The sequence below is a fragment of the Oncorhynchus mykiss genome, chromosome 20, assembly GCF_057628025.1.
Source record: "Oncorhynchus mykiss isolate SJ-2025 chromosome 20, ASM5762802v1, whole genome shotgun sequence".
Lineage (NCBI taxonomy): Eukaryota > Metazoa > Chordata > Actinopteri > Salmoniformes > Salmonidae > Oncorhynchus > Oncorhynchus mykiss.
The window spans coordinates 33,904,579-33,931,867 of NC_143041.1; the positions used below are offsets into that span (position 1 = coordinate 33,904,579).

Sequence of the window (27,289 nt, forward strand, 5' to 3'; positions counted from 1 at the left end):
CTAGGGACGTGAACACAAACTTAAAGGAAGTGATAGGCCTGTTCCATGTATTCAACAGCTGAGGTGGGAGCTCTGGCTTGTTTTTTCTCACTTGTCCTACCATTGTCAGCTTCTTCTGGAGGAGCTCCTGTCCCAGCTTGTGTGAAGTAAAAAAGTTATTGCATGTGATGTTGTGGCCACAGAGTCCCTGTGTCACATCCAGGACAACCCGCATCCCTTGGTTCTTCTCAGGAGCTCCTCCATCTGGCTTCCTTGTATACACTTGCATGTTCCACGCATATGATGAAGCAGCATCACAGGCAGCCCAGATCTTGATTCCATATTTTGCTGGTTTAGACAGTATGTACTGCCTGAAGGGGCAGCTGCCCTTAAATGGCATAAGCTGCTCATCAACAGTAACGTTGGGCCCAGGGTTGTACAACAGGGGATGGTGACCACTTGTCCCACACTGACCTGATTTCAGCTAGCTAGTCTCTCTGCACTGACCTGATTGCTCTCTGCCGCAGAGCTGGTCTGGTGTCTCGGTTATCGAAGCGGATAATCCTCAAAATAATGTGGACGTTTTCCAGAGACAGTTTTGCACGGAAGAGTTCTCTGACCGTTTCTACATCCCACAGGGATTCTGTAGATTCCCCATTGGATATGAAAACAGCAGAAAGGATAAGAACCCCAAAGTATGCATGTAAATGAGTTTGGTCCATCTCCTTCCACCTCTCTCCGAAAAGATGCCTTCCCTCCAAATTAGTGCAGTCCAGAATGATTTTCTGGATGGTGTCTGGGATGAACATTTCAAAAGAAGACTTTATGTCCTGTACATGAGTAACCACCATCCGCATCGGCCCTGGTTGCATCCTTATTACATTGGCAGCCACACCGCATGGCCGCCAATGTAATAAGGATGTAACCAGGGCCGATGCGATGGCGGTGTGCAGGTTCTCACAGTACATTTTATAGTTTCACACACTACAAAGGGGTAAAGAGAGTGAGAAAAGCAGAAGACAGGCAGACAGGCAGGTGGACCCGAACACCACATATGTAATATAAATGTGTAATGAGGTAAACTGTGCACTCATTGAAAATGTGTTATTTTACATGTTCTTCACAGAAAATGAGCCAAGGCCAATGAGTTGCAGGTGAAAAACTAATTAATTGTATAATTTTTCTTCTAGTATACATTGAAAATGGGTCCCACCGACCCGAACACCACACAAGGGTTAATAAAGTATATATATGGTCACTGGCACTGCTTTACATGGTGTATTGTTCAATGCATCTGATGCCAAAACGTCAACTCTGCATGCGCGTGACGTTACTTCCACTCAGGTGAGTTAGCTAGTCGCCCCAGCAATACCACATGCTGAAAACATGGCTGCTTCTGTACGGGTGAGGACGTGGAACACATCTAGCTCAGTGAAAACCTGGCTCCTTTATTTGGCAGGGATTATTTTACTAGGAGATGTAAATAGCGGGGTGATGGCAGCTCCAGAACCAGGACAGTGGAGAATTACAGTTGTCAATGTGAGTATTAAAATATGTAATATAGTTAGTTAGCAAGAACAATCGTGCGATTAATTTCAACAGGCTAGCAATCCTACCTAGCTAGCCAGTTAGCATGGGTTTGGATGAAGGGGGCGTTTTTCTGTTCATAAAATTGAACATTATTGATTAATAATGCATTTTCCTGAGCAGATTCAGACTTTATCGATATGCACAAGGCGTTGTAGCAAACATTAATGTTTTATCTGCGAGCTAGATAGCATAGGCTCACTAACCCGATATCGTTGAAAGATGTAGCCACAGAGTTTCTAAACTCAGAGGCGCAACATTGCGAAACTTCCGGGAACGCTTGCCAAGCAGACCAGGCCCGGGTTTGGAGAAGTCAATGAGTGAAGTGAAACATTGTTCCTTAGTTAATTTTCTCAATCTAAAGACACACAGATTCGAGACAATGTAACAAGTAGATGAACATGTTATTTCTCCAACCTCGTGAAAGTGACAGACGTTTTCATTTGTCAAAACAAATATCGAAAGTGTGCTTTTTTTATTTGACGGCATACACATGCGCAGTTCGGCGCGAGACGAGATTACGTGTTTCTGCGCATGAGTTTAGCTAGACAACGTCGCCATGACGTCGCCTACAAATTTGAGCTGGGATTTTTAATGGAGAAGCCGTGGATGCCAATCTTCATATCTACATTTCTTGGCCAAACACCTCTGTTAGGCAGCTATCTAGCTAAAGTCACATAGCTAAATGTAAACAAACATCAGACACAGACCACTATACTCAGGGTTAGATCATTGCCTGCAATTTAGCCCAGATAGAACATACAAATCATTCAGCAAGTAAAATTAGTGAGCTAGCTAATGTTCAGATTAGAATGTGGGCTGTGCCAAATCTATTTGGTAGACTAGCTATTGTGTCCAATGAATTGAAGAGATCTACCAGTAAATTGCTTTCAAGTCAGTGAAGGGAAGTGAGCAAGTGCACAAGAGAGGTAGGCTAATTGGGAGTTTGTTTTCCATGGAGGTGGTCAGGTGTCTGTCCACCACCATATCCTGTTGCAGAGTAATGTGAGAGCTACTCATTGCCTGCCTAGGGACTCCCAATAATGGTTACCAGGGCCTATATGAAGTGTAAGAGTAGGAATGAGTGCTGGTCAAGGATCAAGTCCCCCTTCCAATGTAATCTAATTTATCGTGATCTGAAAAAGCAAAACGGATTCTAAATCATCACTCTGGCTGGATACATACGGCACCAGATGAGAGAACACGAGTGTTGTGGTTTATAGAGGGAATAGGGTTTCCTCATATCACTCACTGAATGTCAGTTGAAGTCAGAAGTTTACATACACCTTAGCCAAATACATTTAAACTCAATTTCACAATTCCTGACATTTAATTCAAGTAAAAATTTCCTTTTTGGTCAGTTAGGATTACCACTTTATTTTAAGAATGTGAAATGTCAGAATAATAGTAGATTTATTTCAGCTTTTATTTCTTTCATCACATTCCCAGTGGGTCAGAAGTTTACATGCACTCAATTAGTATTTGGTAGCATTGCCTTTAAATTGCTTAACCTCTTAGCGTGCTGATCCCGCATTCGACAACATCCGCTAAAATCGGAGTGCGCCAAATACAAAATCGTAATATTAAACATTCATGAAAATACAAGAGTCATACATGATTCTTTAGCTTAGAATCTTGGTAATCGAACTGCGTTATCCGATTTACAATAGGTTTTACGGCGAAAGCATAGCATTCGATTATCTGAGGACAGCGCCCCACATCAACATATGTTTACAAACCAGCACAGGTGTCACAATCTTAAATAGCGATAAAATAAATCACTTACCTTTGAAGATCTTCCTCTGTTTGCAATCCCAAGGGTCACAGCTACACAATGAATGGTTGTTTTGTTCGATAAAGTCCTTCTTTTATATCCCAAAAAGTCTGTTTTAGTAGGCGTCATTGAGTTCAGTAATCCACCCGTTCAACATGCAGACAGAAGTCCCAAAAGTTACCAGTAAAGTTCGTCCAAACAAGTCAAACGGTGTTTCTAATTCATCCTCAGGTAGTCTAATAGCTAAATACAGGATAATGGAGAATAGTATGTTCAATAGGGAAGGACAACAACGAAGAGCGCACCCTGATTCACGCTTGCAAAGAGACTACTTTTGCCTTACCTCTCCCCATGGATAAACAACTATTACTTGTTGGTTTTTCAAAAAACAAGCCTGAAACCATGTATAAAGACTTGAAATCTAGTGGAAGCCATAGGAACTGCAATCTGGGAGGCGGAAGTCATAGTTTGCAATAGCTTCCCATTTGAAGTTGATGGGAGCTTAAAAAAAAGAAGTTTTTATTCGCCTGCCATATCAGTTCTGTTATACTCAGACATTTATTTGAACTGTTTTAGTAACTTCAGAGTTTTTTTATTTTTTTGACAATTCTACCAATTATATGCATGTCCTGGCTTCTGGGCCTGAGTAACAGACAGTTTACTTTGGGCATATCAGACAGGTGGAAATTCAGGATACTGCCCCCGACCCTAGAAAGGTTAACTTGGGTCAAATGTTTTGGGTAGCATTCCACAAGCTTCCCACAATAAGTTGGGTGAATTTTGGCCCATTCCTCCTGACAGAGCTGGTGTAACTTTGGTTTGTAGGCCTCTGTGCTCGCACACACTTTTTCAGTTCTGCCCACAAATGTTCTGTGGGATTGAGGTCAGGGCTTTGTGACTTTGTTGTCCTTAAGCCATTTTGCCACAACTTTGGAAGTATGCTTGGGGTCATTGTCCATTTGGAAGACCCATTTGCGACTAAGCTTTAACTTCCCGACTGATGTCTTGAGATGTTGCTTCAATATATCCACATAATTTTCCTCCCTCGTGAAGCCATCTGTTTTGTGAAGTGCACCAGTCCCTCCTGCAGCAAAGCACCCCCACAACATGATACTGCCACCCCTGTGCTTCACAGTTGGGATGGTGTTCTTCAGCTTGCAAGCCTCCCCATTTTTCCTCCGAACATAACGATGGTCATTATGGCCAAACAGTTCTATTTTTGTTTCATCAGACTAGAGGACATTTCTCCAAAAAGTACGAACTTTGTCCCCATGTGCAGTTGCAAACCGTAGCCTGGCTTTTTTATGGCGTTTTTGGGGTAGTGGCTTCTTCCTTGCTAAGCGGCCTTTCAGGTTATGTCGATATAGGACTCGTTTCACTGTGGATATAGATACTTTTGTACCGGTTTCCTCCAGCATCTTGACAAGGTCCTTTGCTGTTGTTCTGGGATTGATTTGCACTTTTCGCACCAAGTACGTTCATCTCTGAAACAGAACGCGTCTCCTTCCTGAGATGTATGATGGCTGCGTGGTCCCATGGTGTTTATACTTGCGTACTATTGTTTGTACAGATGAATGTGGTACCTTCAGGCCTTTGGCAATTGCTCCCAAGGATGAACCAGACTTGTGGAGGTCTACATTTTTTTTCTGATGTCTTGGCTGAGTTCTTTTGATTTTTCCATGATGTCAAGCAAAGAGGCACTGAGTTTGAAGGTAGGCCTTGATGTACATCCACAGGTACACCCCCAATTGACTCAAATAATGTCAATTAGACTATCAGAAGCTTCTAAAGCCACAACATAATTTTCTGGAATTTTCCAAGCTGTTTAAAGACAGTCAACTTAGTGTATGTGAACTTCTGACCCACTGGAATTGTGATACAGTGAAATAATCTGTCTGTAAACAATTGTTGGAAAAATTACTTGTGTCATGTGTAGTCGATGTGAAATGGCTAGCTAGTTAGCGGTGATGCGCGCTAGTGGCGTTTCAATCGGTGACGTCACTTGCTCTGAGACCTTGAAGTAGTGGTTCCCCTTGCTCTGCAAGGGCCGCGGCTTTTGTGGAGCGATGGGTAACGATGCTTCGAGGGTGACTGTTGACATGTGCAGAGCGTCCCTGGTTCGCGCCCAGGTCGGGGCGAGGGGACGGACGTAAAGTCTATACTGTTACACATGCACAAAGTAGATGTCCTAACCGACTTGCCAAAACTATAGTTTGTTAATTAACAAGAAATGTGTGGAATGGTTGATACACTTAGGTTAGTCATTAAAACTTGTTTATGTAAACTTCCGACTTCAACTGTATGTATGGGGGATCCCGGGAATCAAACCCACTATCCGGGCATTGCAAGCGCGATGCTCTACCAACTGAGATAGAGGACCTGTTAGGCATTAGGCCTAGACTACATTAGTCAGGACTGACTTACTCAGTTTATCTAACTAATGCCAATGTAAACACTGTTTTCTCTTCTTCACAGACCTCAAGACCATTGCTTTTGAGGAAATCTATGTATAAAGACACTGATATCAAATTGAAAGGTAAGATTAGCCTATGTTTGATATACTGTATATGGGAAATGCCTCGCATGAGGGTGTCAAACAAATTAAAACCTGTTTCCTCGAGCATTTGTGAGAATTCTGCTAAATGTTTTGCTTTCACAAGACCTGAAAATAACAGTTTCAGGGTGCGATTAGCTTGTTTACAATCTGCTAAAGGTTCCATGCGACTCGCACTGTCCTGTAACAATACCTGGTACTTTGGTTCTAGATCTTCGACCCGCTACCAAAGATTGCCTATAATATTGAAAAGATAGTCAAGTGACCTTTTTAACAATGGAAATGCATGTTCTCAAAGATGGAATGCAGGCAGGAGGAGGCGAGGTCAGGTGAGACCATTCTGGCCAATGAGATGGCAGATGCGCATGTGAACAACAGCCCATAGAGATAGATGGAGTACTCTTTATACAGTGCCTTGCGAAAGTATTTGGCCCCCTTGAACGTTGCGACCTTTTGCCACATTTCAGGCTTCAAACATAAAGATATAAAACTGTATTTTTTTTTGTGAAGAATCAACAACAAGTGGGACACAATCATGAAGTGGAACGACATTTATTGGATATTTCAAACTTTTTTAACAAATCAAAAACTGAAAAATTGGGCGTGCAAAATTATTCAGCCCCTTTACTTTCAGTGCAGCAAACTCTCTCCAGAAGTTCAGTGAGGATCTCTGAATGATCCAATGTTGACCTAAATGACTAATGATGATTAATACAATCCACCTGTGTGGAATCAAGTCTCCGTATAAATGCACCTGCACTGTGATAGTCTCAGAGGTCCGTTAAAAGCGCAGAGAGCATCATGAAGAACAAGGAACACACCAGGCAGGTCCGAGATACTGTTGTGAAGAAGTTTAAAGCCGGATTTGGATACAAAAATATTTCCCAAGCTTTAAACATCCCAAGGAGCACTGTGCAAGCGATAATATTGAAATGGAAGGAGTATCAGACCACTGCAAATCTACCAAGACCTGGCCGTCCCTCTAAACTTTCAGCTCATACAAGGAGAAGACTGATCAGAGATGCAGCCAAGAGGCCCATGATCACTCTTGATGAACTGCAGAGATCTACAGCTGAGGTGGGAGACTCTGTCCATAGGACAACAATCAGTCGTATATTGCACAAATCTGGCCTTTATGGAAGAGTGGCAAGAAGAAAGCCATTTCTTAAAGATATCCATAAAAAGTGTTGTTTAAAGTTTGCCACAAGCCACCTGGGGAGACACACCAAACATGTGGAAGAAGGTGCTCTGGTCAGATGAAACCAAAATTGAACTTTTTGGCAGCAATGCAAAATGTTATGTTTGGCGTAAAAGCAACACAGCTGAAGACACCATCCCCACTGTCAAACATGGTGATGGCAGCATCATGGTTTGGGCCTGCTTTTCTTCAGCAGGGACAGGGAAGATGGATGGAGCCAAATACAGGACCATTCTGGAAGAAAACCTGATGTAGTCTGCAAAAGACCTGAGACTGGGACGGAGATTTGTCTTCCAACAAGACAATGATCCAAAACATAAAGCAAAATCTACAATGGAATGGTTCAAAAATAAACATATCCAGGTGTTAGAATGGCCAAGTCAAAGTCCAGACCTGAATCCAATCGAGAATCTGTGGAAAGAACTGAAAACTGCTGTTCACAAATGCTCTCCATCCAACCTCACTGAGCTCGAGCTGTTTTGCAAGGAGGAATGGGAAAAAAATTCAGTCTCTCGATGTGCAAAACTGATAGAGACATACCCCAAGCGACTTACAGCTGTAATCGCAGCAAAAGGTGGCGCTACAAAGTATTAACTTAAGGGGGCTGAATAATTTTGCACGCCCAATTTTTCAGTTTTTGATTTGTTAAAAAAGTTTGAAATATCCAATAAATGTCGTTCCACTTAATGATTGTGTCCCACTTGTTGATTCTTCACAAAAAAATACAGTTTTATATCTTTATGTTTGAAGCCTGAAATGTGGCAAAAGCTCGCAAAGTTCAAGGGGGCCGAATACTTTCGCAAGGCACTGTATCTGTGCCATTATAGCGTCTGTGACAGCATGGGCAACGCCATTGAGCCTATCTTCATTTTAAAGTAGTAAATTCTCTTATTTGTAAATGTTCTTACTTTTTAACTGCATTGTTGGGAAAGGGCTCGTAAGTAAGCATTTCATGGTAATCTACACTTGTATTCGGGGAGTTTGTGACATTAAAATGTTATTTGATATATCTGTGTCCTCTATCTCTAGGAAAACAGGCAGAGCTCCAATATATATATATATATATATATATATATATATATATATATATATATAGTTTTATTTTTAAATAAATTGCAAAAATGTATATCAGTGCCACGTACAGTATCAGTCAAGTTTAGACACCTACTCATTCCAGGGCTTTTCTTTATTTTTACTATTTTCTACATTGTAGAATAATAGTGAAGACATCAAAACTATGAAATAATACATATGGAATCATGTAGTAACCAAAAAAAGTGTTAACCTTTCTGGCGCAGGCGTTCCGCTAGCGACCCACCTCGACAACATCCGATGAAATTGCAGAGCGCCAAATTCAAAATACAGAAATGGTCATAATAAATACAAGTGTTATACATCGGCTTAAAGATTAACTTCTTGTTAATCCAGCCGCTTTGTCAGATTTCAAAAAGGCTTTACGGCGAAACATACCATGCGATTATCTGAGGACAGTGCCTGCTTACAAAAGCATACTAACATTTTACAACCAAGTAAAGGAATTACAAAAGTCTGAAATAGCGATAAAATTAATCACTTAACTTTGAAGATCTTCATATGGTTGCAGTCACAAGAGTCCCAGCTACACAATGAATGTTAGTTTTGTTCGATAAAGCCCCTCTTTATATCCCAAAAACTCTGTTTTGTTGGCGTGTTTTTTTTTCAGTAATCCACTGGCTCCAAGGTGGTCAAAACATGCAGATGAATACATCCTAATAGTACCGTTAAAGTTCGTTGAAACATGTCAAACAATGTTTAGAATTAATCCTCAGGTTGTCAATTGTCTAAATCGATAATATTTAAACCGGACAATAGCGTATTCAATAGAAAGGAAAAACAACTAAGGGCGCGCACTCGATCATGCGCAAAACCAGCACTGCATGATTCTACAGTCCACTGACAGAAAGGCCTCCTTCTTCATTTTTCAGAAGACAAGTCTGAAACAATGTCTAATGACTGTTGACACCTAGTGGAAACCATAGGAACTGCAATCTGGGTCCTAACCCATTAGATACTCTATAGGCATTCAATTGAAAACTACTCACATCAACAAATCCCAGGTGTGTTTTGGGTCATTGTCCTGTTGAAAAAACAAATGATAGTCCCACTAAGCGAAAACCAGATGCGATGGCGTATCACTGCAGAATGCTGTGGTAGCCATGCTGGTTAAGTGTGCCTTGAATTCTAAATAAAACCGTGTCACAGTCACACCACCTACCCCATGCTTCACGTTGGGAACCACACATGCAGAGATCATCCGTTCACCTACTCTTCATCTCACGAAGACATGGTGGTTGGAACCAAAAATCTCCCATTTGGACTCCAGACCAAAGGACAGAATTCCATCGGTCTAATGTCCGTTGCTTGTGTTTCTTGGCCCAAGCAAGTCTCTTCTTCTTGTTGTGGTTTCTTTGCAGCAATTCGACCATGAAGGTCTGATATTCACGCAGTCTTCTCTGAAAAGTTGGATGTGTCTGTTACTTGAACTCTGAAGCATTTATTTGGGCTGCAATCTGAGGTGCAGTTAACTCTAATGAACGTATCCTCTGCAGTAGAGGTAACTCTGGTTCTTCCTTTCCTGTGGAGGTCCTCATGAGAGACATTTACAGCATAGCGCTTGATTGTTTTTGCGATTGCACTTGAAAAAACGTTAAGTTCTTGACATTTTATGTGTTGACTGACCTTCATGTCTTAAAGTAATGATGGACTGTCGTTTCTCTTTGCTTATTTGAGCTGTTCTTGCCATAATACTTTTGTATACCACCCTTCTGTATACCACCCTTGTCACAACACAACTGATTGTCTCAAACACATTAAGAAGGAAAGAAATTCCACAAATTAATTTAACAAGGCACACCTGTTAATTTCAATTGCATTCCAGATGACGACATCATGAAGCTGGTTGAGAGAATGCCAAGAGTGTGGAAAGCTGTCATCAAGGCAAAGGGTGGCTACTTTGAAGAAAATCTAATATAAAATATGATTCCATATGTTCCTGTTAGTGGAATTAAATTCCTATATGTTTAATACCCTATTAAATTAATACACTCAGCCCATTTCTAAGGATTTGTAAGAAACTTATTTGCATAAAATGGGCGGAGACCAGTCTCAAAATCAAGCACTAGCGTTTATTCTCAAGAGTACTGAACATGATACAATTTACAACAGGTTATAAACTGAAAATGACGTCATTAGGTTTCGAACTGTCCCGTCTCTCCTCCACTCTGGTACAAAGACAGTATAGTTCTCAAGCCTTCCTACATCGTCTCCCACCAATTTAGATAATTTATGACCAAGCCAAGGTCTTCCTGTGTAGATAAGCATTCTAGCCAGTCTGACGATGAGTTCATTCGTTTCTACCAAGGAACAGACAGTCATTGTTCTAATTCTTGATTATAATTACACACATTATATTCAGTACTAGGATTAAAAGAAAATTCATACATCTATACAGTAACATAATAGTATTCTGATTAGTCAGTCCTGATTGAAATGTATACATAATAAGTCATTATTGATGATAAATCCCTTAACAGTTCCATATACATTTGCTATTTTTGCCAACAATCAGTAGATCGGAAAGTGTTATGGAAACCCATTTAACTTGTATTTTTTATTTCGGTACTTGGGAATTTAGCCGCAAAAGTTATTTTTATGTGCGCCACGTCATCACACACATCATTTTATCTGCAACAGGTCAATTTGATGGGAAAATGTGCATATTTATGTGGATTTTAGAATATTAACATCTGTTACCAATTGGATGGAAACATACCTAGTAACACTTTTTATTTTATTTTTTAAAGTTGTGTCCTTTGGATGTCCAGAGGAGATGACTTTTACCATTCAATGGTACTTGAAATACTACCCCTGTCACAACGAGTTCAATAATATTGAGGTAAGTAAAGTACATGCACTAGCCTAGTTAGTAAGTTACTAGTACCATGTTAGTCTAAAGCAGGGGTCGGCAACAGGTGGCCCGGGGGCCAGAATTAGTTTTGCTCCCAAGTTTTTAGTACAAAAATACATTGTAAAATCACCAGGAATTCAGCTAAAAATGAGTTTAATGTAGGAAATCTGTTCCCAATTATTCCCATGAAGAAAAAAAAAAGAACATATAAGTGATAGTGGCTCAATGTAATCAAGGTGTGAAATTGTGTTTGAAAAGAAAAATACATTTTTGGGCTTAGTTGTGGTCAATTTAGTGTACAAATGATTATAGTTATTTTCTGGCCTTCCGCTCCGCCAAAAATCTGCCTGTGGCCGAATCTAGTTTCCTACCCCTGGTCTATAAGTTGATATCAGATATGGGTGTGTGGAGCAGAGAGTGAGTGTTTGCCATAGTCATCGTTCATTATCACTACCTTCATTTGTTTAGGATTCCTATGGTAGTGCCACATTTTGACAGTTGGTGTGAATTACCAGTTGACTGTAATATGCACTTTTGGAGTTACATCATTTCCTTTGAGCATTGAGATTTAAAAGTATGTCTCCCTACATTCAACTACTAATAAATATTGTTACTTGTAAAAAATATCTCAACTTTGATATAAATCATTACTTTCAAGGAAATGTATGAGAGGACGCCACTGAGTCGAGGACAGAGTATGGATCCTAACCCTCTAGGACAAGGGGAATGCATTGAGCACAAGCACAAGCCCTTGACCTGCAACAATGACCTGCGATACTTCCCAATGCTAAATGTAAGGGCTTATAGGTTACATACAGTACATGAGTTACCTTCCATTACAGGGCTTTTCACACTACTGGACTTAACTGAGCAGGCCTGGTTACTCAGCTACCATAGTTGCTTGAACCGTACTGAAAAGGACAGGGTGAAAACAAAATATTCAAGCCACAGTTTAGTTTGGGTCGGCTCAATAGTTTGAAAAGGATACGGTGCATTAAGAAAGTATTCAGCATTATTCTAAAAATGTTTTTTTTTTTTAAAATGTAATCCTCATCAATCTACACACAATACCCCATAATGACAAAGTGAAAAGCATTAAAAAAATAAATATATATTATTTACTTAAGTATTCAGACCCTTTGCTATGAGACTCGAAATTGAGGTCAGGTGCATCCTGTTTCCATTGATCATCATAGAGATGTTTCTACAAGTTGATTGGAGTCCACCTGTGGTAAATTCAATTGATTTGGACATGATTTGGAAAGGCACACAGCTGTCTATATAAGGTCCCACAGTTGAGGGTGCATGTCAGAGCAAAAGCCAAGAGCTCCATAGAGCTCAAAGACAGGATTGTGTCAAGGCACAGATCTGGGGAAGGGTACTAAAACATTTCTGCAGCATTGAAGGTCCCCAAGAAGACAGTGGCCTCCATCATTCTTAAATGGAAGCAGTTTTTAACCACCAAGACTCTTCCTAGAGCTGGCCTCCAGGCCAAACTGAGCAATCGGGAGAGAAGGGCCTTGATCAGGGAAGTGACCAAGAACCCGATGGTCACTCAGAGAGCTCCAGAGTTCCTCTGTGGAGATGGGAGAACCTTCCAGAAGGACAACCTTCTCAGCAGCACACTAACAATCAGGCCTTTATGGTAGAGTGGCCAGACGGAAGTCACTCTTCAGTAAAAGGCACATGACAGCCCGCTTGGAGTTTGCCAAAAGGCACCTAAAGGACTCTGACTATGAGAAACGAGATTCTCTGGTCTGATGAAACCAATATTGAACTGTTTGGCCTGAATGCCAAGCGTCACGTCTGGAGGAAACCTGGGACCATCCATATGGTGACGCATGGTGATGGCAGCATCATGCTCTGGGAATTTTTTTTTAGCAGCAGGGCCTGGGAAACTAGGATCGAGAGAAAGATGAACAGAGCGATCCTTGATGAGAGAATTTATACATCTGTTTTTGCTTTGTCATTATGGGGTATTGTGTGTGTGTGTGTAGATTGGTAAGGAGGGGGGGGGGGAATATTTCATCAATTGTAGAATAAGGCTGTAATGTCACAATGTGGGAAAAGGTCAAGGGGTCTGAATACTTTCCGAATGTTGTTTGAGTTACTGACAACTTACTATGACAACTTTGTTTCAGAAAGCCAAGGTGGAACCACGGACAGTTGTCCCGCCCATGGAAGGGGCAGCACCGGTGAGCTGCTATGGTTGGGTCATGGTGTTTGCATCACTTTTTTAGCACACACTCATTCAGCTATTGCTTTCGACTATTGCCTATTCCTAAGGTCATTGTCAATGAGCATAGGAGTTGCCGTTGGCCATATACAGCAAGCACTATAAGATCTGGGACCAGGCTATCACTTTTCCGATTCTCTTATATTTCTGGGATTTCTAAATACATTGCATAATGCAATTTTTAAAACAAATGTTGGTTCAATCCTACTCAGGGTTCGGATGAGAACTACACCAAATGGACGATGGAGGAGTACGACAAAGTCAGCGGTGTGAAGAATTCCAGTGTGTCACTTAAAGATGATGTCATTGCCACCACGTGGAAGGATGGCCCCTATCTGTTTGTGGTGGTGATTAAATCTAACAAACAGGAAGCCAACTGGAATTTAACTGGTGGGTTCGCTACATTAACCACCATACGACTTAGCTGGGTTGTGTTCATTAGGCACCAAACACAAAAATACAGACGGAAACAACAGGGAGGGACCACCAGAACTAACCGAAGAACATTTACTGAAACTGGGCGTGACTAGCTAGCTGGACTCATTTTTGTTTTCCGTTGCAATAATGTTATTATCTACCCTAATGAACACGACCCAGTTCTTGAATGTCAAACTTGCCCATGAGGCTTACCGAAATGGAAATGAAATGTCTTTAGTCAGTCTAAATACTAATTGAAATGATTTAAAATAATAATACATTGTCTACTGTTTTGATCACATTGCTCAATGTTGTATGTTGTAAACCTGATTTGCGTTATGGAAAGCTGATGTATACTCTCTTTATATTTCCAGTAAACGTTGTAATGAAAGGAACTCACGGCTACATCTCCGTCACTGAATGGCCTCTCATGATTGTGAGTATACATTTAATTGATTTGATCCTTTGTTGGGACAGATTCAATTAAACATTGTCACATTAAATAAACGGTCAGATGCATTGCACCATGAGACTTTAGCTCATGCTAATTTCCAGTAATTGTCCCTAGTCAAATATATAATGTAGGTTTAATCATTGTCATAGATTGCAGACACCTGTTTTACTCACTCATCAAATTTGATTAGTCACATGCGCCGAATACAACTGCTGTAGACCATAGAGTGAAATGCTTACTTACGGGCCCCTAACCAACAATGCAGTTTAAAAACAAATATGGATAAGAAGTAAAAGTAACAAGTAATTAAATAGCGGCAGTAAAATAACAATAGCGAGACTATATACAGGGGGGTACCGGTACAGAGTCAATTTGCGGGGGCACCGGTTAGTTGAGGTAATATGAACATGTAGGTAGAGTTATTAAAGTGAATATGATGATAACAGAGAGTAGCAGTGGTATAAAAGGGGGGGGGGGGGCAATGCATATAGTCTGGGTAGCCATTTGATCAGGTGTTCAGGAGTCTTATTGCTTGGGGTAGAAGCTTTTTTAGAAGCCTCTTGGACCTAGAGTTGGCGCTCTGGTACTGCTTGTCGTGCGGTAGCAGAGAGAACAGTCTATGACTAGGGTGGCTGTAGTCTTTGACAATTTTTAGGGCCTTCCTCTGACAACCTGGTATAGAGGTCCTGGATGGCAGGAAGCTTGGCCCTGGTGATGTACTGGGCCGTTCGCACTACCCTCTGTAGTGACTTGCAGTCGGAGGCTGAGCAGTTGCAATACCAGGCAGTGACGCAACCAGTCAGGATGCCCTCGATGGTGCAGCTGTAGAACCTTTTGACGATCTGAGGACCCATGCCAAGTCTTTTCAGTCCCCTGAGGGGGAATAGGTTTTGTTGTGCCCTCTTCACGACTGTCTTGGTGTGCTTGGACCATGTTAGTTTGTTGGTGACGTGGACACCAAGGAACTTGAAGCTCTCAACCTGTTCCACTGCAGCCCCGCATGCTCTCCTCTCTTTCCTGTAGTCCACAATCATCTCCTTTGTCTTGATCACGCTGAGGGAGAGGTTGTTGTCCTGGCACCACACGGACCAAGTCTCTGGCCTCCTCCCTATAGTCTGTCTGTGATCAGGCCTACTACTGTTGTCATCGGCAAACTTAATGATGGTGTTGGAGTTGTGCCTTACCGTGCAGTCATGAGTGAACAGGGAATACAGGAGCACGCACCCCTGAGTGGCCCGTGTTGAGGATCAGCTTGGCGGACGTTACCTACCCTTACCACCTGGGGGGTGGCCTGTCAGGAAGTCCAGGATCCAGTTAAAAGGGAGGTGTTTAGTCCCAGAGTCCTTAGCTGATTGATAAGCCTTGAGGGCACTATGGTGTTGAATTCTGAGCTGTAGTCAATGAATAGCATTCTCACATAGGTGTTCATTTTGTCCAGGTGTGAAAGGGCAGTGTGGAGTACAATAGTGGGTCTAGGGTTTCTGGGATGATGGTGTTGATGTGAGCCATGACCAGCCTTTCAAAGCACTTCATGGCTACAGATGTGAGTGCTATGGGTCGGTAGTCATTTAGGCAGGTTACCTTAGTGTTCTTGGGCACAGGCACTATAGTGGTCTGCTTAAAACATGTTGGTATTACGGACTCGGACAGGGAGAGGCTGATAGTCAGTGAAGACACTTGCCAGTTTGTCAGCGCATGCTTGCAGTACATGTCCTGGTCAACAATCTGGCCCTGGGACCTTGTGAATGTTGACCTGTTTAAAGGTTTTACTCAAATCGGCTGCGGAGAGTGTGACCACACAGTCTTCCGGAACAGCTGGTGCTCTCATGCATGTTTCAGTGTTATTTGCCTCAAAGCGAGAATAGATGTAGTTTAGCTCGTCTGATAGGCTCGTGTCACTGGGCAGCTCTCGTCTGTGCTTCCCTTTATAATGGTTAACAACCCCTGCCACGTCCGACGAGCATCAGAGCTGGTGTAGTACGATTCGATCTTAGTCCTGTATTGACGCTTTACATGTTTGATGGTTCGTCGAAGGGCATAGTGGAATTTCTTATAAGCTTCCGGGTTAGAGACCCGCTCCTTGAAAGCAGCAGCTCTAGCCATTAGCTCAGTGCGGATGTTGCCTGTAATACATGGCTTCTGGTTCAGGTATGTACAGTCATGGCCAAAAGTTTTGAGAATGACACACACATGAATTTTCACAAAGTCTGAATTTCTATTAATTGCGAAGTCCCTCTTTTCCATGCAAATGAACTGAATCCCCCTTCAAAAAACATTTCCACTGTATTTCAGCCCTGCCACAAAAGGACCAGCTGACATCATGTCAGTGATTCTCTCGTTAACACAGGTATGAGTGTTGACGAGGACAAGGCTGGAGATCACTCTGTCATGCTGATTGAGTTCGAATAACAGACTGGAAGCTTCAAAAGGAGGGTGGTGCTTGGAATCATTGTTCTTCCTCTGTCAACCATGGTTACCTGCAAGGAAACATGTCGTCATCATTGCTTTGCACAAAAAGGGCTTCACAGGCAAGGATATTGCTGCCAGTAAGATTGCACCTAAATCAACCATTTATCGGATCATCAAGAACTTCAAGGAGAGCGGTTCAATTGTTGTGAAGAAGGCTTCAGGGTGCCCAAGAAAGTCCAGCAAGCGCCAGAACCATCTCCTAAAGAGGATTCAGCTGCGGGATCGGGGCACCACCAGTACAGAGCTTGCTCGGGAATGGCAGCAGGCAGGTGTGAGTGCATCTGCACGTACTGTGAGGCAAAGACTTTTGGAGGATGGCCTGGTGTCAAGAAGGGCAGCAAAGAAGCCACTTCTCTGCAGGAAAAACATCAGGGACAGACTGATATTCTGCAAAGGTACAGGGATTGGACTGCTGAGGACTGGGGTAAAGTCATTTTCTCTGATGAATCCCCTTTCCGATTGTTTGGGCCATCCGGAAAAAATCTTGTCCAAAGAAGACAAGGTGAACGCTACCATCAGTCCTGTGTCATGCCAACAGTAAAGCATCCTGAGACCATTCATGTGTGGGGTTGCTTCTCAGCCAAGGGAGTGAACTCACTCACAATTTTGCCTAAGAACACAGCCATGAATAAAGAATGGTACCAACACATCCTCCGAGAGCAACTTCTCCCAACCATCCAGGAACAGTTTGGTGGCGAACAATGCCTTTTCCACCATGATGGAGCACCTTGCCATAAGGCAAAAGTGATAACTAAGTGGCTCGGGGAACAAAACATTGATATTTTGAGTCCATGGCCAGGAAACTCCCCAGACCTTAATCCCATTGAGAACTTGTGGTCAATCCTCAAGAGGCGGGTGGACAAACAAAAACCCACAAATTCTGACAAACTCTAAGCATTGATTATACAAGAATGGGCTGCCATCAGTCAGGATGTGGCCCAGAAGTTAATTGACAGCATGTCAGGGCAGATTGCAGAGGTCTTGAAAAAGAAGGGTCAACACTGCAAATATTGACTCTTTGCATCAACTTCATGTAATTGTCAATAAAAGCCTTTGACACTTATGAAATTCTTGTAATTATACTTCAGTATTCCATAGTAACATCTGACAAAAATATCTAAAGACACTGAAGCAGCAAATTTTGGAAATTAATATTTGTGTCATTCTCAACTTTTGGCCACGACTGTACGTACGTACGGTCACTGTGGGGATAACGTCATCGATGCACTTATTGATGAAGCCAATGACTGATCTGGTGTACTCCTCATTGCCATTGGAGGAATCTCGGAACATGTTCCACTCTGTGCTAGCAAAGCGGTCCTGTAGTTTATTATCTGCTTCATCTGACCACTTTTTTATTGATCTAGTCACTGGTGCTTCCTGCTTTAATTTTTTGTTTGTAAGCAGGAATCAGGAGGATAAAATGATGGTCAGATTTGCCAAATGGAGGGCAAGGGAGAGCTTTGTATGTGTCTCTGTGTGTGAAGTAAAGGTGATCCAGAGTCTTTTTTTTTTTTTTTTTTTCTCCTCCCTCTCTGGTTCTACATTTGACATGCTGATAGAAATTTGCTGAAATGGATTTAAGATTCCCTGCATTAAAGACCCTGGCTACTGGGTGAGCGATTTGTTTGCTTATGGCGGAATACAGCTCATTAAATGCTGTCTTCGTGCCAGCCTCTTACTGTCGTGGTATGTAAAGAGCTACGAAAAATATGACTCTCTCGGTAAATGGTGTGGTCTACAGTTTATCATGAGATTACCTCAGACTAGCAATAGCTTGAGACTTCCTTAGATATCGTGCACCAGCTGTTATTTACAAAAATACATGTTCTGTCCTGCCAGTGCAGTGTAGAACTAGCCAGCTGTATGTTGATAGTGTCGTCGTTCAGCCACGACTTCGTGACGCATAAGATATTACAGTTTTGAATGTCCCGTTGGTAGTTTATTCTTCCACGTAGGTCATCTATTTTATTTTCCAAAGATTGCACGTTTCACTTGCAGGGTTTTGTGTTGTATATGTAATATAATATTGGAAATGCCATTTATCCAAAGTGTCTTAGTCATGAGTGCATATATTTCAACATACGGGTGGCCCTGGGAATCGAGCACACAACCGTGGTGATGCAAGTGCCATGCTCTACCAACCAAGCCATATAGGACCTTGTTTGTTCAGATGACTAAAGACCCTTTCAGGCCTGATGAAACTGGATGCTGTGCAGTCATAGGTTTGACAGTGATCAAACAAACCAGTTTGTCAAACTTTATGATGTACTTTTGGTGGTGCGTTCTAACTCCCCAAATGCCTAGGTTTTGACTTAGTGGGCTAATGCGCTCTTCAGGCATGCAGGAGAGCCAGGTTAAAACCCTGTATCATTGTAGTTGAGTTCATATGTTTTAACACCCAACTCTTTCCCCCTCAGTTCTACATGGTGATGTGTATAGTGTACATCCTGTACTCGTTACTCTGGTTCATGTGGGCTGCCTGTTACTGGAAGGACTTACTGCGGATCCAGTTCTGGATAGCTGGAGTCATCTTTCTGGGCATGGTGGAGAAGGCTGTGTTCTGTGCTGAGTACGAGAACACCAACGGTGTCGGGGCAGCTTGTGAGTCTACACTACGACTAATACTACTACTAAACTACACCGAGCTCTCTTTCTGAGTGGTTTAAAGAGTAGTAAGATCCTCTGTATAGGAGCATGGTGAAGGCTGTGTATGAGAACAACGGTGTCAGGGGCAGCTTGTGAGTCTACACTACGACTAATACTACTACTAAACTACACCGAGCTCTCTTTCTGAGTGGTTTAAAGAGTAGTAAGATCCTCTGTATAGGAGCATGGTGAAGGCTGTGTATGAGAACAACGGTGTCGGGGCAGCTTGTGAGTCTACACTACGACTAATACTACTACTAAACTACACCGAGCTCTCTTTCTGAGTGGTTTAAAGAGTAGTAAGATCCTCTGTATAGGAGCATGGTGAAGGCTGTGTATGAGAACAACGGTGTCAGGGGCAGCTTATGAGTTTACAGTACACTACACACAGCTCTCACATTGATCCGGTCCCATTTCCCTCCCTACCTTTTCCTCTTGGCACTAACCTGTCAATTGTTTTGCAGATCTGTATGGTCTGAATAGGCGGGTATGGTCTGAATAGGCGGGTATGGTCTGAATAGGCGGGTATGGTCTGAATAGGCTGGAATGGTCTTGTTAGCAGTTGATATTCCTCTTCAATAACAGACCCCAATGCAAATCAGGGGGAAGAAAATAGGTTTATTCTTATTCAAAGAGGACGAATCATGCGGGGAGGGAGATGGTAGATGTTCATGCTCCCCTGTCCTCAGTGATTCTCTCCTGTGCTTCTCTCCACAGGACAAAGGGACAAGATGTACTTTATAACCCAGCCCTAGCCTGTGGTTCACCAATTAGAATTCCTTGCAATAAAACTGGGCCAATGGCTGAATAACTATCCTATTTCAGGCTCGATGCATAGACAAATTCCTCCCATGTCTCTGACCCATTGATCAATAATTCCCTATTACATAAAAAACACAATTTCCATGGATCGTTAGTACTCTATTTACTTTTAGTCCTCTTGACCTCTTGTACACTGCGTTGTGTATTTACCTTCGACATATTCTTAGTCTGAATAGGCAGGTATAAGCAGTGTAGTGATGATGGTGCTTCCATCATATTGCTTATACCTTACATATTTTCTTAGAGCCAAGGGGGAGGTTTAGGGAGTGTTATTATTCTGAGCAATACATCGTTTTTTCTGCCTTGTGTAAGAGACCATGCATTCCAATGTTCTTGTTTTCAGCTCCAGGCCTGTTGATCTTTGCTGAACTCATCTCTGCCCTGAAGAGAACCCTGGCACGGCTGCTGGTCATTATTGTTAGTCTGGGATATGGTATAGTCAAGTAAGTTGAGAAAATAAAGGTCATCACTCACTCCCTGTCACTCCCAATCCGTTGATAGGTTAGCCTGCTATCTATATTTTGTACATTTTCCTGCATTTTGTGTTTCCTATCAGGCCTCGACTGGGTACTGTGATGCACAGAGTGGTGGGACTAGGCGTCCTGTATTTTGCCTTTGCTGCTATCGAAGGTGTGCTTAGGATCACTGGGGTAAGGAGTTCTCTTGATTTTGCTCCAATGAGCTTGCATTCAAAATGTGAAATTTCAGTTGTAGATGAGCTGCTGTTTTCCCCTTGTGAGTCATCGGAATTACCTTCAATTAATGTATATTCACTAAAGGGTCGTGACAATGGCCTTTCCCTCATCACAGTCGTTGTTCTAGTTGTGATGGACTCCTGTATCATCTGGTTCATATCCTTAATCCAATTATCATCTGGAGTTTATAATAATTACTCCATAATGCACATCTATTGGTCTATAATAACAAAATAGGCCTACTTGTCTTGTTAGCCTTGTCTGTCAGTACAGAATTTTACACATTTTGCTATTGCTTACTAATAAGTTTTCATAAGTCTCACTAATAGACTAGGTGCTGGGGTTGTGTCTTGTACAATTTAAACTGGAGTTTGGGTTGTATACTTTAATTTATATACTAAATGATGTTTCAGTGGGTGATTGTCTTTGGTTGCTGCTCTGGTGAAAGGCTCTGTTCTCTATCTACCCCATTCACTCATCACTTTTTCGTCCTCTTGTTTCTTCTCTCTCTTGACGTTAATCTTGCGCTCTGACTCTCTCTCATGTCTCTCTTACTCTTAACTTTCATCTACACTTTCCCCACCTCCTCTCCTCTCCTATGTATTTATCTTGCTCTCAACTTGTATTCTCTCCTCTTCTCTTCCACTCTCCACCTTTCTCCTGTCCTCCCTCAGGCGAAAGACTCTGACCTGGCTCTGTTGGCCAACATTCCTCTGGCTCTGCTTGACTCCTCTCTATGCTGGGGGATATCCTTTGGTGTGCCTATAGCCCTGCTTGGGCTCCTCTGTCCCCTGGGGGGCCCCCTGGTCCCTACCCAGGGCTTTTCTGATCCTCAGTCTGGGGGCCTACTCTGACCCTCCCTGGGCTGGAGGGTCAGAGTAGAGTGCTTCTATCAAAGGGTTCAGTCCAAATCCAAAGGGTCTCTGCATGTTAATCCACTAGCTACATGCTAACCCTCTGCCTCTCACAGCTAGCTTCTCCTGACATATATAAATAGAGAGCATGAGAGATTAGATAATTTGCTATCTTACTAGCTAACTCACAGCTAGCTAACCTGGAAGTCTACAAGTAGAGGTCAAGTAGTCTGGCCTTTCCCAGGGCCCCTTTACCTGGGGCCTCATTTGTTCTTCGGGTCAATCACATTCCAACACCTTAACCCACTAGCTACCACTCAGAGGGCACATAATCTGAGCTTGCATGCTGTTTTCCCTGCTGACTTTGCTAGGTTCTTCCCTGATTCCTTCTTATACGTGAAGTCTGTCAGTTACTCTACATACGGTCAGTGTCTGTCTAGCCCAGAGGTTGTTTCCTTGACTGCCTCCTAACATATTTGTGAGCCTGGCTCAAACTATAAAGACACTGAAGCTGAGGAGAAACCCAGTCAAACTGTCTCTCTACAGACACTTCACGAACACACTCATCTTTGCCATCATAGGTGAGTGAAGTTGTTAAATTGATGTAGAGTCTCTTCCCAGCACCGGATACCGGTCATACATTCATTCAATCAAAGTAGTCTAGTGATGATCACTCATTCTTTTCCTTCTTTAGCTTCAATCATTTTCATGGTGTGGACGACAAAAAAATTCCGGCTAGCAGATTGTCAGTCGGTAAGAATACATCTCTCTGTTTTTAAATGTCTTGTGTTTCAAACGTTTAAATAGAAAATATACAAATGTGTGTTATACAGTTCTTCTGGATCAATGTTTTTAGCTTGCTCTGTCTTGAGACGAATATTGATTATTTTTTTACTAACACCTTCAATATGTGGCTGTTTAACCTCCTTTAGCTGAATGCAGTGATTTTAAAAGAATGTCGGCTAAATAACAAAAATGTAAATATACTGAATCCTCACGAATGACTTTCGCATCGTCCTGTGTGGCCAGGACTGGATGGAGCTGTGGGTAGATGATGCCTTCTGGAGGTTCCTCTTCTCCATCATACTGCTGGTTATCATGTTCTTATGGAGACCATCTGCTAACAACCAGAGGTGATGATTGATTTGGCTGTTACATAACAGACATTTGCATTGATCTAGGTGTTCTCATCCTGCACCTTAGCTACCTTGTGTGCTGTAGATTTCTCAATGGCAAAATGTTGACGTATCAAACCACCACCAACAGTCAGTCAGGGAGAAAGTGCCTCGCCTTTCGACTCTTCAAAGCTTCACACAGGAAACACAAACTTAAACGGTCTTTCTCTAAATGGAGCTTTGTAACTTCAGGTATGCATTCACTCCTCTGATGGACGACTCTGATGATGAGGAGATCGAGGACTTCCTGGTGTCAGCTAATTTGGGTACAGTACAGTTCACTTAGTGAAATAGTAGGATTTTCATTCTCACGGTGTCATTGTTTAAACATTGACCATTGATCACCAAAAATGTTTCTCTCTACACAGCTGACGGCATAAAGTTGAGAGCAACCAACTCCAGGATTGAGACAAACGGTTCTGCCAAGCCTTCAGGACCCAACCCGGTGAGTATCAAACGTTCAACTACATTGCCCTGGAGGTAATAAATTAAGAAAAGGCAAAGTCCATTTACAAGTATCGAATCAATATGAACGCAAAATACTCCACATATAAATACAGTTTAAGTCAATCTTTTTCTCTCTTTTTTTTTTTCCCTTTTTCTCCCCATTTTTCGCGGTTAGCCACACTGTTCCTTGACACAATGCCCACTTAACCTGGAAGCCAGCCGCACCAATGTGTCGGAGAAAACATTGTACACCTGGCGACCGTGTCAGCGTGCACTGCGCCCGGCCTGCCACAGGAGTTGCTAGTGTGCGATGGGACCAGGACATCCCTGCCAGCCAAACCCTCCCATATCCCAGACAACGCTGGGCCAATTATGCACCGCCACAATTGGCCCAGCGGCCGGCTGCGACAGAGCCTGGACTCGAACCCAGAATCTCTAGTTTCACAGCTAGCAATGCAGTGCCTTAGACCACTGTGCCACTCGGGAGGCCCAGTCAATCTTTTCTGTCAGCACAGTCAATGGTCCACTTTCAGTTAACTGCACACTGCACATGACACTTTTGCTTACTCAAATGTTTGCTCTTACATGGCAATTCAAACCCCCTACTGGCAGACATTAATGGAACATCTGTCGTCTAGTAAATGACATGACTGAGTTTAAACAACAGGGGGCAGCGTGGAGTAATTATCTATTTTTTTTTTCTCTTCTGTCATTTTCTTCACCAATCTGTCCAGGATGAAGACATGAAATGGGTGGAAGAGAACATTCCTACCTCTTTATCAGACGTGTAAGCATGACTTAACAAAAAAGAATACATGTGTTTTAAAGGGATCAACATTAGGCAGTTGTATAAAAGCACGTTTTGTCTTTTCCTCTTTCATTATAGAGCGTTGCCTGTCCTTCTCGACTCGGATGAGGTATGTGTATCCTTAACACAACAGGTCTCAACTTTGGCTCATTTCTGTCAATGGCAACACATGGTTTGCTTTACTGTGCATTTCCTTTAATGTTATTCAATTCTCAGATTGCAGTATTATATGTACAGTATTATATGTACAGACTGTTAGAGAAATATATATATATATATTCTCTGTATTTTTTTTACCAGGAAATCATGACCACAAAATATGAAATGTCCAAGATGGAGTAACATGGAAAGTCTTCCTCCCACCCATGGTGGATGCAGAGCATCTCTTCCTCGGGTTCCTAATGCATGGCATGGAATAGACAGATCATCTGGAGCACGACACCTCTCCAATCCTAGTCCTAGGGCTGTTTAGACTGAGACTCAGACCTCTGATCCTCTGTACAACACTACTGTGGCTTAACGCAACACCTCTGACTTGGCGATCAGCAGGGTCCTATTCATTGGGCATTAAATGGAAGAAAATTGATTAAAACGGGGAGGTACTACTTCAACTTGTCCAATAAGAAATACTTGTTTTAGTTTTCCTTTCCAGAGTGTTTGTTACGGTGTGCTCTAATGTATTCAACCGATGTTATATGTGGGCAACAGAAAATCTCACCTGCAATACTCCTATTCTGTGTGTCCCAAAGGGCACCCTGTTCTCTATATAGGGCACTGCTTTTGACCATGGCCCATAAGTTTTTATAGGGAATATGGTGCCTTTTGACCATGGCCCATAAGGTTTTATAGGGAATATGGTGCCTTTTGACCATGGCCCATAAGGTTTTATAGGGAATATGGTGCCTTTTGACCATGGCCCATAAGGTTTTATAGGGAATATGGTGCCTTTTGGGATGTAACTTATGAGACTTCTGTTCCAAAAAAAACCAGCTTCACTTTGTTAAATGCTGTATGTATTTATTAACTTTTTTTCTCTCACTGAACTTGACTTTATAGGAGAAAGGAACAAGCTGGTATATTATTTCAACACCAATTGGACACACTGCATAATAACATTACCAATATTATTTTGATAGTTGATAACATTCAGAGGTGTATAGTAAACATTATATATTACACTAAGTGAAGCTTTATTGTTTCCTAACCAAAGTATAATGTGATGTGGGAGAGTTTGCGTTTTTGTCTAGGCTGGGACACAGGATTCATACATGCAGTACTAAACAGAAGTGTTCTTGATAATGTCAGTGTACGATTGCAGGACTTGAGGTCTGTTCAGGAGGATGTAACATTACAGAATGTTTAGATAGAAATACAAGGAATAGAGCTGACATGATTCACTATTCTATCTACTATCAATGTTCAGAAAGTTTACATCACTGAATGGACCCCTGAGGTTGGTAGAGGCAGTACTGTAATTGAGGCTTACGTCATTGAGGAGTTGTGTGTTTGAATGTGAGTGGAGGGAATCTTTAGCCTGGTTCCAGATCAGCAATAACAGCGTTACAATGGCCATAGGAGTTGGCAAGACGGCACAAACACATCTGGGATCAGGCTAGGAAGTCCTCTGTTTCCGCTAGTCAAATAAAGAGCAATATTATATACGTCCTATGACCTTGTAAGGTTTACTTACACTCCTCTAGTACCCTCCCTTTATCTGTTTTACATTGCTTGTGCACCAAATGGTACCCTATTCCCTATAGCAGGGGTGCCAAGCTCATTCCATGTAGGGCTGAGTGTCGGAAGGTTTGTTTTTTTCCTTTCAATTAAGACCTAGACAATCAAGTACAAAGGAGGAGTGAAAACCCACAGATGCTCAGCTTTCCATGGAATGAGTTTGTAAAGAGTGCCCAATATAGTGCACTACTATCCCTATGCGCCCTGGTATAAAGTAGTGTGCACTATATAGGGGATAGGGTGCTATTTGGGACAAATTGTTATTTATGTTTAAGTGTACTTACAACTTGCTATATTTAGTTTAGTTTACTCTAGGTACATTTATGGGGATGTTGTTATTGTGTGATAAGTTTTAATGTTATTTCTGATTTGTTGTAATCTGTCTAGCTTTTTCTAAAACTCTTTTTAAAGGACAAACTATTGGAAATTACTCTTGTCTCGTTGATTAATTAATGCATTTTGTTTTGCTGTTGAAACGGGGATGTGTCTCTCCATCTTATGTTCTGTAATGGTATAACACTTTCAAAGTACAGATTCTTTGTGCACCATTTCTGTAACGGCAATCGGTACTGGTGCCAGTTAGATGGTGCTGAAGTCTTCAGCTGTATAAGAGACTGGGGGGGGGTTGTCTCGTGTGGACATTCCCGTTTCCAAATAGGATGATGTTGTATTGGTCCGTGTTATGCTCTGCAGCCTTCACCTAGGTTAGGGAGTTATGATTTCACTCACAACCTCAACTATGTCCTAGGACCTGTCCAGAAACATTCCCTATTCCCTACCCACTAGATTGTCTTACATCTGTCCAATCCTTGCATAGGTAGGGTGTAGTTGTCAGTTTGGGAATCAGGCCCTAGTATATGTAGTGCTTTCCCTAACTTGTATAAATTCATATTAAGATACTTCCTCTTACTCAGACCCTGACATTCTTCTCTTTATGTTCAATGTTTCCCTCTAATGTAGCCTACAACTGAATGTCTGTCTCAGAGTTGGTTATTTTCACTTAACAGACTGGTTTTGTCTGACTGTTAGTACTGTTATTATATTATTTACTGCCTGATACCTTTTTTGGAAGGGTTAACATCTTCAATGCTATGCTTGAACTTTTAAACACAGGGCCTGTAGTCATAAAGCGTCGCAGTACGAGTGCTGATCTAGGATCAGTTTGACCTTCTAGATCGTAATGGACACCTGATTCCGATTGGCACGCCTACTTTGAGATGCTTAGTAATGTACATATGGCTCCAGATCAATGTGGCTTGTTTGTCCTTTTTATTTCTGTTGGCAGAGCAGAGAGAGAACAGCACCATGTTATTAGTATGCCAAACTGTAAATCTGTATTTATGTTTGTTGAAAATCTTTGTTTTCTGATCTATTTCAATACGATGGTTAATTTAATTGTAAATAAAAATGTTTTACAAATTTGTTTTTGTGTTCTTGCAGTCACAGGATAACAGATTATAACCAGTGATCATTAGATCATCATTATTAGTT

At 41.9% G+C, this 27,289-nt stretch overlaps 1 protein-coding gene across 3 annotated transcripts; it reads left to right on the forward strand.

Annotated features, from left to right (window-relative positions):
- The first annotated feature begins 1,211 nt into the window (after positions 1-1,211).
- tmem87b (transmembrane protein 87B) lies at positions 1,212-27,217 on the forward strand. Of its 3 annotated transcripts, none has more exons than XM_090212948.1 (20): positions 1,212-1,323; positions 5,816-5,876; positions 10,935-11,026; positions 11,697-11,831; positions 13,180-13,233; positions 13,487-13,664; positions 14,066-14,127; positions 19,035-19,218; positions 20,429-20,528; positions 20,642-20,735; positions 21,455-21,526; positions 22,107-22,215; positions 22,329-22,387; positions 22,664-22,767; positions 23,002-23,075; positions 23,178-23,254; positions 23,991-24,043; positions 24,143-24,173; positions 24,365-24,904; positions 24,989-27,217. In XM_090212948.1, exons 1-19 carry the CDS (start codon positions 1,231-1,233, stop codon positions 24,404-24,406), a joined length of 1,674 nt encoding a protein of 557 aa, XP_090069074.1. In that variant the 5' UTR covers positions 1,212-1,230; the 3' UTR covers positions 24,407-24,904; positions 24,989-27,217. The 3 variants fall into 3 exon arrangements, with proteins under 3 accessions (XP_090069074.1, XP_090069072.1, XP_090069073.1); XM_090212946.1 differs by lacking the exon at positions 21,455-21,526 and adding an exon at positions 20,865-20,935 and having other exon boundaries at positions 1,306-1,518; positions 22,106-22,215; XM_090212947.1 differs by having other exon boundaries at positions 1,312-1,518.
- Positions 27,218-27,289: the final 72 nt, after the last annotated feature.

Bases quoted from the DNA above. Each gene is read 5' to 3' on its own strand.
- tmem87b (XM_090212946.1), top strand. From the start codon at position 1,366: ATGGCTGCTTCTGTACGGGTGAGGACGTGGAACACATCTAGCTCAGTG. The intron at 11,832-13,179 runs GTAAGGGCTTAT...ACTTTGTTTCAG, and splicing joins GATACTTCCCAATGCTAAAT to AAAGCCAAGGTGGAACCACG. The intron at 24,174-24,364 runs GTATGTGTATCC...TTTTTTTACCAG, and splicing joins TCCTTCTCGACTCGGATGAG to GAAATCATGACCACAAAATA.